Below are 10,114 nucleotides of genomic sequence, written 5' to 3' on the forward strand. Positions count from 1 at the left end.
CTAGCTTTTCCAGGAGCTTTCAAACCCATTTCATGGTTTTCCTCGGCAGATTCTGTGAACTCATCCTTTAAGTCAGTGGTTCTCAAACCTTTTCACATGAAGGATTTTTTTGCTTTTAGATATTTGATTACAGAAAGGGTTTGAAACCCATGGCAGACAGTCATACATTCTGTCACTGTCTTACTTATGGATGGAATCATAGTGAAATTATTCCCCTTTTTGCTAAGGAACCCAAGGAACCACCTCAAGGACCCCTGGGGGTCCCTGGACCCCCCCCCCCCCGAAAGATCCAGAAGAAGCTGCTTGAACTGTTTCCACAGTCAGTAATAAACTCTCACACAGAAACCCCTGTCATACCTTTTAATTCACAATGTCTTTACATGGAACAGAAAAAAAAGACGTCAGATGTTCTTACAGCTGTCTCTTATACACATCTCAAAAACACAAAAACGCAGCTTTCCTCCTCCTGTTATTTAGGATTTTATAATCTGAGATCTGATTGTTGCATTCCTTTGCAGCAGGAACTGAAAAACATCTCGGGGTGCACCAATGAATCAGGGTAACGGCTGTCTCTTATACACATCTCAAAAACACAAAAACGCAGCTTTCCTCCTCCTGTTATTTAGGATTTTATAATCTGAGATCTGATTGTTGCATTCCTTTGCAGCAGGAACTGAAAAACATCTCGGGGTGCACCAATGAATCAGGGTAACGGAGGGTGATTGATGGCCGTTCTATGAACAAGGTCAAGGTTAATATCAACTACCAGCCCTCTACAACATTCCTACATCTGCACTTGAACCTTCTTTAAAGGAGAAGGAACAGTCCCGTGTGTGGACAGGCGTTCCTCTGCGTATCACCAGGTGTATGGGCTCCATAAACAGTGTCACTGAGATATCAAAATGCCATTGAATCATTACAGTTGTTACAGTTTCTAAAGCAAAAGAAATGAACATAAATACAACAGAACCACATATATACAAAGAAAGTTTTGGTCTCAGCTCATGAACACAGTGATTGTTTTCCCAGCATTATCATGTGACTGCAGAACGTCTCTCCTCCTGCTGTGAGCCGACGATGCATCTGAATCCTTTAAAGCACGCCCCCACCTTCCTCAGTGACACGCTGCTGACGCGAAGGCGACGCCGCGCTCGGGTGCTCGCCGCGGGGGGTCCGGCTCCAGCTGTGAGACGTTCTCCTCCCGTTTCTTTGACTTTGCTAATGAAGGCGGTGATATTTTTATAACTATGTGCAATCATGAAGCAATCAGATCAGTGTATGAAACATCAAAGCAGTAGCAACCCCACCCCACCCTTAAAAAGAAGTCAGTGGTTTTCTAGCCCCCCCCCCCTCTGTTCAACAGTAATGTCCACGTGTGTTCAGAGAGCGGGCAGCTCCACAGTCAGAGGGTGAAACATTATTCTCCCCCTGCTCACCTCTCAGAGTCTGTTTATGGGAAATGTCAGTTTCTCTCTCGTCTGTTTAAACGGGGGTCTTGACCCCTGCTGAGGGGTTAGGAGCCCCCTGTTTGTCATGAGCCCCGGAGATCCAGTGGTAGCAGTCGCTGACGTTCTTGTTGCGCGGCTGAACGGCGCAGTGGGTGCAGTAGAAGATGCCCAGCGCCGCCATCACCACGAGGAAGATGCAGGTGGGCACCAGGAGGCCCACCAGGAGCCAAGTGCTGCTCGAATTCTGCCCGCTGTCCTCCTGGACTGGATCCACGACGTCACTGCCCTCTCCGCCCTCTACGACCTCTCCAAAAGGAAGCTGGGTGGGAACAGTTTGGTCTTGAGAGAGTGTAATCTCCACATAGTCCTCTTCCTCCACCCCCATCTCCTCCTCTGGGCTCAGTTCTACTTCTCCCTCGTTGTGGTAGCTGGAGTCCGTTGTCATGTTGTGGTCTATGACTGGATCCTCTGGATCCTCCGGATTTCCTGTTTTCTGTGTGACGTGCCCCGCCCACCAATTCCACGCTCCCTCAGAGATCGTGGAGGTGGAGAGGGAGGGAAGAGCCGTGGTGGTCTCCCTGTCATCTTCGTACAAGTCTGGGGTAGTGGTGAAGGCCGTGGTGGGTGGAGGTGTGGTGTAGACAGTGTTTGGTAAATCCTCCAGTTCAGACTCAGATCTCTCACCCCACTGCAACCAATCAGCTCCCCCGCTGTCGATGCTGTCCTGGTCGTTCTCAGGTCCCTGTGTCAGAGGGTCCAGTCCTGAATCAGAGGGCAGCTCCTCCTGTGGAGCGCTGGTGACCCAGATGACATCAGAGTTCAAAACTCTGGGTGGATCAGTGAGCCAGTCCAGAGACTGCTCCTCCTCTGGGGGCCAGTCAGTGTGGCTCTGCTGCAGATTCCAGTCATAGTCCATGGGGTCCCATACAGGTCCAGGTTGGTGGGTGACCCATGGAAAAGGAGGGGTGACGGCAGTTTGGTCATCTCCCTCCATTCTCTTCCTACATGAGTGCTGATCAGGCATCAGTTCGTAGCCTTCCTCGCAGTAGCACTGAAACCCACCGCCCTCATAGTTCACACACATCTGCTCACAGGTCCCGGGGATCTGGCACTCGTCAGTGTCCTGACATCGGCTCGGGTCCTCAGGTACCGGAGAAAAACCCAGGTCACAGTGGCAGATATAAGAGCCTAGCGCGTTCTCACAGTCGTGTTCACATGGTTCAGCTAAACACTCATCTATATCCTCACAAGCGCCCTCGGAATCTAAATGGTACCCCTCCCGACACTGACACTCAAACGAGCCCAGAGCGTTCACACACAGTTGTTCACAGGGACTCTGGAGGCACTCGTCTACGTCCAGACAGCCACGCTCATCCGGCGCCAGCATGTATCCTTCAGGGCAGGCGCAGCGGTACCCGTCTGAGAGGGGAAGACACTCGAACTCGCAGGGGTCCCCTTCACAAACATCAGCCAGCTCGCAGCTCTGCCCATCGTCCCCCAGCTGATACCCGTCGCCGCACTCGCAGTAGAACTGATCACCGGCTGGCCGGCAGAAGTGCTCACACCCGCCGTTATCCTGGTCGCACCAGCTGTGTGACACAGAGGAATCAGAGCAGAGGGGGGAGTCTCTGGACCACCCCACTGAGCCGTCCTCCTTCTGCATGCACAGAACCGACTGCTCTTCCTTGGTGCCCCCGGGGCAGGGCACGGTAGCCACAGATCCAAAGGGTACATGGGTCAGCAGCGTGCTCAGGAGGTTAAACGGCGTGGTGTAAAGGGCGTTGCCTGCACCTTCGCTCCACAGGGCCGGACACATTCCTTTGTAGGTGTAATGACAGAGATACCCGTCCACAGGCACCGAGCAGGCACCGTCCAGCCATTTAAAGTTATCAGTCTGCTCCTGGAGGCTGTAGCCCATGACCACGCAGCGCGGCACCATGCACGTACTGGGGGAGTGCTCTCTCTGCCAGTTTGTGTACTCCGTGTCCTGGTCTCCCGTGGTCCAAGAGAAACCCCGCAGCGGGAGTGCACCGGCACACTGGCGAGGCTGGCGCTGCAGGCCGATCCACACCTGGACGTTGGTGCGTGAGTGGCGCAGGTCCAGAGTGGAGAAGAGCGTGGCGATAGTGGAGGCGTCCTCCTCGCGTTTGATGGTGGCTAGGTTGCCACCTTTCTCTTTGCACGCCCTCCATGAGTCCAGGAAGGTCCTCCGTTGGAAGTAGACCACGAAGCAGCCGTCCTCGGTACACAGTGCATCCCTCTCTCTCAGGTCTTGGCCCAGGACTGAAGAAACTCCAAGGAGCAGAGGCAGCAGGGAAGTGAAGAGGAGAGCAGCAGCACTGCTCACCAGGGAGCCCATTCTGAATCAGCCTTCACCCTGACTCTCTACACTCTAATGTCCCTGCCTTGGAAAGTTTCCTCTAACTGTGGCTTTTGTTCTGTCTGAACTTTTCTCTCTTCATCTGAACCCTCTGTCTGAGCTCCTCACTCTGTCCTGCTGAAACAGATCTGAGCCCGAGCTGAGTGCATGCAGAGAGCAGGGAGGGAGGGGAGGAATGGGAAGGGGAGTGGGGGTGGAGGGAGGGAGGGATATATAGCAAGAAGAAGGGAGGGCAGAGGGGGAGAGAGGGAGGGAGGGAGCTGAGGAAAAGAATTGTATGTTTTTGGATGGGGTGGGGGGATATGTGGAATGGGGGAGGTGCAGAAAACTGTGCATTTCTGTCTTTGTCATATGGTTTTCATAAGTGCCGTTTAGACACACACACACACACACACACACACAAACTCATATACATCAAACTGTAGCACAGAGTTTTCTTGTCTCTAATAACTCAAACGAGGCTGAATTATCACTTGAGCAGTAACTTCTGTCTCTAGACTTTAACTCTTCCGTCTCCCACTTTGTGTTTTTCATTTGTACGGGATCAAATGAGGCTCAATAAGATTTAGAGTGTGTAAAGTGAGGCTCACAAACAATTCTAAAGTTTGTGGTTGTGAATCAACTTTTGCAAAAATAAATCTGCAGGAGAAATTCAAGCTTGTCCGTCTGTGCACAGATAAAAAAAAAAAAAGCAGGAAACTGTGTAAAACTCAGCACTCAAAGTTCCCACTGTGTGAATGTTGACCTTGGTTGTGTCCAACATCACTCACTCATTCTCTGCTCCCCGCTCACTATGCAGGGAGCTCTATGGAGGAGACTATGCACTGAGCTCATCTGCAATATTAAAAAACTCGGGTCATTTTCTCTACGGCATGTTTTTCTTCTCTCAACACAAGCGCAATGCCTGATGGTATACATCACTTTAGTGATCACCAGTTGCACACTGCTTTTCACGTTGCATTGTGGGATACTAAAGCCCCATTTCCACTGGGCAAAAAACCCGATGAGACCCGCTAACATCAGGCTTTTGTTGTCAATATGAAAAGCTAACCGTCAGCATTCACACCCAGGTCACATGTCTCTGCAGGAGACGCAGGTATTTATCAACTCTGGCTCCAATCAGCATTGATGTCAACACAACACCCAGGTGAACTCGCTAATTTTCACCTCTTCTCCTGCTGTAACATTTGTGCAGAGCACAGACACTGTAGACGCACCTGTCACCTGTCCAGCACTCCAGGATGAAAGAGTGAGCTGCAGCCCCGAAATAAGTTATAAAAGCACACAGTCACCGATCGAAGCGTCTCACACGGAGGCTCCGACACTTTTAGAAACCAACCTCGGGATAGCAGCTAAGTGAGTGTGATGACATCGCTCCTCGCAGTTGTTGCAAATGTTTAACGTTATTTTTTACAGCATCATCAAATATAATGAAACCCACCTGGATCATGAAAGAGTCGCACGTCGCCCATCTTGAAAATTCTACTACACCTTTCAGGACATGAAGCTGACAGAACCTCCTGCCCTCTGATTGGACTGTCACTGTTCAATCAGGTTCAGGTGTAAGAGCAGGGTTGTAAATGTGTACTTATAACTTTAGTGTCTCACAGAGTGTGGGAACTTTGGGTTTTTACACAGTTTTCTGCTCTGTATCTGCACACATGTTCACAGATGTTCACAAAGCTCTTCCCCTGTCACAGTGTCTTTGAGTAACCTGATACAACTGATATCATTTATTCACAGTCTCTTTTTTTTTTACAAATCTAAATCTTTTCTACAGATGCACAAACTTGAATTTCCCCTCCGGATTATTTTTCAGATTGATTTACAGATGTTCAAAATCTTTTTGACCCTTATTTGATCCCATACATTTGATTCCATATATTGAAACAAGGCATGCATTTTCAACTTCACTCAGTTTGTCTGACGATGTTTTATGGATTTCACTGCACATGTGTCTATGATGAGTTTGCAGATGACAAACGCCTCCTCTGAATCTTTGTTGAAGGTAACTTGAAGAGGAACTTTATCCTGGCATCTGTCTATTTCCACACATCTGGCATCCCACACCAACTTCACCACCCCAGGCCAGAAAAAAGACACCAGTTCCTGCACCAAAGGTCTGCAGCTACATTAAAAACAACACTGCTCTCCTCCATGTTAATGACTCTCAGGCTGCGATAGGGAAGCGGGGAAAGTTGTTGAGGTCGCCGGTGTGGAGGAAGAGGGCCTCTGGGTTTGCTAAGAAAACAAAGCCAGGCCGGTGAAATGGAGAGTTGTGTTTCTGAGCCGGGTATGTTGGAGGGAGGAGGGTCTGCATGTGTGCGTCTGGGAGAGGAGGGTGAGGAATGGGGGATGTGAGGCGGGGTGGGGCAGTAGCAGGAGTCCTGTGAGTCTGCAATAAATCCAGCTGACTGTTGTTGGAGAGCCCAGACTGTGCGGAGTGCACCTCACTGTTAAAGTCAGAGCAGAGCAGAGGAGTTACAGAGCACCTGAAGCTGCTGTAGGAGTCTGAACATGGAGGATGGCATCAAACTTTTAAAGGACTATTCACAATTTATTAGTTTGTGTGAAGGAGCTAAGACGTTTTTCTGAGCATTGACTGAAATATGTCTGTGTGTGTAACTTCTGCCACTAGAGGTCTCTCAATCAAAACAGTAACAAAAGATGGAGTTTGGTGGCGTTGTGAAGTAGTGTGGGGTCATGGGAGTTGTTGTCTTCACCACCATTACTGTCAGCTTCTCCCTGTGAGGATTCCTTCAGTGTCATTCGGGAGGTTTTTACAGAGCAGCAACTTCAAAACTGAAGCCGACACTGAAGAACCAAAACCTGCAGTTCCTCTAATGACCACTAGAGTCTGGCTCCAACAGTGAGTCAGTCCCCATAGACTCCCATGTTAAAATGTCCAACTTTACAGCAGAAGTAAACATGTTTACAGCCTGGTGCAACAGTTTTGGTCTCTAGAAGTAATTTCCTCCTTCATGACACCTGTTTATATAACTCACCTGTTTACATTTACAAGGCTTAAAGTTCTGTATAATTGCGGGAGCGGCTGTTTTGAGTGACAGGTGGGTGAGCGTATGCTTGCCACAAACTGGAATTCACTGAAGTCTCAGCTCCACACACGCCCCTCCTCTTTGACCATTTTTAACTGGGAGTTAGGGGCGGAGTCAGGTATTGCCAAGATGGCAACGGTGGAGCAGCTCACTCTGAGCTTCAAAACCGCTCTTCAGAAACCTGTGAGTGACATCACAGAGGCTACATCCATCTTTATTTATAATCTATGGCTTTTACCTTGTGCTGAATTATCCACAGAGAAACAAACACATCAGCTGATTATAAACAGTAGAAATACTGAATAAAAGTTTCACGTTTAAAGTCAGTGATTCACAGTTCAGTGGACACAGGACGTCTCTCAGGAGCTGCTGAGCTTCTTTCTCTGATAACTTAAGATCCACAACATTGGTCATAAGTAGGTCACCATTTACTTTTCTATTGCTCTGCTAGAATATAAACAGTGCAAGTCACTGGTACAAATAATCATGTGAACTTCAAGCTAGCGTGGTGAGCTTCTGGGACTCACGTGTTAGATGCTGGCTAGCATGTTAACAATTAGCTTTCCAGCTGTTTGCCAGCTAGCCCTGCCAATGTATAATCTCCATTGCAGCAAGATTTCAGCACCACCTGTTTTTCAAGGACATGCAGATCCATTTCACTGTGTCTCTCTTTGGAGGCAGGATTTCAATCATTTGTCTGTAGCTCGAATCAGTTTGTCAAATCAGCCAGAGGCGGAGTGAAGAAAAATGTCAACCAGGTGATATAAAATGATGTAGATGAGTAAAATCACCTCAGTAGGAAATGATGGTCATCATAGGACTTTATAGATAGGATGACAAATAAGTTATGGAGAGAGACAAATGTGAGAATATGAACGAGTTTTCTTTTTCCTTCACCATACACACAAACACACACAGGTGACATCACTCACATCAGGTGTCCTCACTCAGCCTGTCCTGATGATGACGACTCATTAAAAACCTTTTAGCAGCTTCCAGCACAAGCCTCCCAGCCAGTGGCGATCCTGGAGTCTGGGGGAGGGGGGGGGCCCAGGCAATGAACTCCATCGAAGCCCAGCTACAATTTACAGATGTTCCCTGAACACCTCAAATGCAGACAATGGGTAGAGGCTATTTACAGCACATTTCATCAGTGCTCCAGTTAGGGGGGGGTTTGGGGGCCGCAGCAGTGCACTGTGTAGTCTTTATGGGAGGTTTAAGGGAGTTTATACAGTTGTATTTATCATTGCAAAATGTGTCAATATGACGGGCCGTCAGGGGCCACTTTTCTCCCTAAGGGCCCCAAGCATTCGCCTGGTTTCCCTCTCCTGATGATGTGCCTCTGCTCCCAGCATCCATCAGTGCTGCAGCGTCAGCATAAATACCATGTGCGCATCACTATCACAAGATTGCTGCTGCGGACAATATGTGGTCAGGGGTGCATGACAGTCTTTATTAGGTTATCTGTACAGACGGAGCTTTCATTCACACGCTGACTCCTGCACAACGTGTCTGCAGCACACGGATGTCAGAGGCAGCAATGCAGCAAATATGACATTTAAAGGCTCCCTCAGACATCGTTTCTCTCCAGTGGTTCCTGCAGAAGTTGTAAGTCTTCAAAAAGAAAAAAACAGATCACAACTATATAGTTTTATTTAGTTAAAAGCTTCATGATTTACCTAAAACAGTTGCACACTGTTTGTTTTCAGGTAACTCCACTCAAACAGGAGGAAATGCTGCATTTGTTCACAACGATTTTCAGCGGTAGATTAATCCACATTTTACAGGTCAGACAACACTGTTCTGAACGGGCGGAGTAAAGTGCTGGATATGAGGAGAAGAGAGTGAGGGATGAACTGCTGAACAAAAACACTGCACCTTTTTATTTTCCCATCAAACCTGAAGGACAGAAGAACCAGACCGTGACCTGCAGTTAATATATATTCTAAGGACTTTGTTGTTCAACCTCTATGATCCTCGACTGTCCAGTTCTGTGGTGCAGTAACGTCACTGCACTCAGTCTCACAACTACTGTGATGTTTTTATCACTGATGGAAATGACAGGAAATAAACTAGAATTGTCCTTTTTACTTTTACATTTCCCCCTAAAGTCTCCAGATAAGTCCATAAAGCAAAAGTCACTCTCCTGCCTCCAACTGGTTCAGAACACAGCAGCTACAGATGACATCACATCACCCTGATCCTCGCCTCCCTTCATTGGCTCCCTGTTGTTTTAGAATTGGTTTTAAAATTTTACTGATCAGCGAGCTACATAACAGAACTATTAACCCCATACGAGCCAGTACGCAGCCGTAGATCCTCAGGCCGGTCCTTCTGCTCGTTCCAAAGTCGAGGCTTAAATCTTAAGGTGACGGTGCTTCTGTCATCAGGACCCCTCAGCTGGAGGAGATGAGGCAGAGTCGGTGAATTGTTTTAAATCACCTCTTAAAACTCATTTTTATAGTCTTGCTTTTATGTGTTTTTATTGCTTTTTTAGTCTTTCTACTCTTTTCAGTTTTTATTTATATTGTCGTACATTGTTTTGTCTCTTCTCTCCAACTTCACCTCATTTCTCTCTTCCTTCTTTTCAGCCTCACTGTCTGACATTCTGTTGTTATGTTATTTCCAAACTATTTTTAAAGGTAATATATGAATAAAGTTATTATTATTAATATATTTGTTTTTTTCACAGTATGATTGTGTAACACAGAATATAACAGGCTGTAACAGACTGTAACAGGCTGTAACACAGAATATAACAGGCTGTAACAGGCTGTAACACAGAATATAACAGGCTGTAACAGACTGTAACAGGCTATAACACAGAATATAAAGCTGTAACAGACTGTAACAGGCTGTAACACAGAATATAACAGGCTGTAACTCAGAATATAACAGGCTGTAACACAGAATATAACAGGCCGTAACAGAGACTGTAACAGGCCGTAACACAGAATATAACAGGCTGTAACACAGGCTGTAACAGGCTGTAACACAGAATATAACAGGCTGTAACAGACTGTAACAGAGTGTAACAGGCTGTCACACAGAATATAACAGGCTGTAACAGACTGTAACAGAGTGTAACAGGCTGTCACACAGAATATAACAGGCTGTAACAGACTGTAACAGAGTGTAACAGGCTGTCACACAGAATATAACAGGCTGTAACAGACTGTAACAGAGTGTAACAGGCTGTCACACAGAATATAACAGGCTGTAACACAGAC

The 10,114-nt window shown here is 47.3% G+C and overlaps 1 protein-coding gene across 1 annotated transcript; it reads right to left on the reverse strand.

The window, feature by feature from the left end:
• Nucleotides 1-871: 871 nt before the first annotated feature.
• cd248a (CD248 molecule, endosialin a) lies at nucleotides 872-3,978 on the reverse strand. Its single transcript, XM_023423896.2, has one exon. It carries the CDS (start codon nucleotides 3,805-3,807, stop codon nucleotides 1,483-1,485), a length of 2,325 nt encoding a protein of 774 aa, XP_023279664.1. The 5' UTR covers nucleotides 3,808-3,978; the 3' UTR covers nucleotides 872-1,482.
• Nucleotides 3,979-10,114: the final 6,136 nt, after the last annotated feature.

Source organism: Seriola lalandi, unplaced genomic scaffold (assembly GCF_002814215.2).
Source record: "Seriola lalandi dorsalis isolate HSWRI2012SDOR001 ecotype SW California unplaced genomic scaffold, Sedor1 jcf7180002054694, whole genome shotgun sequence".
NCBI lineage: Eukaryota > Metazoa > Chordata > Actinopteri > Carangiformes > Carangidae > Seriola > Seriola lalandi.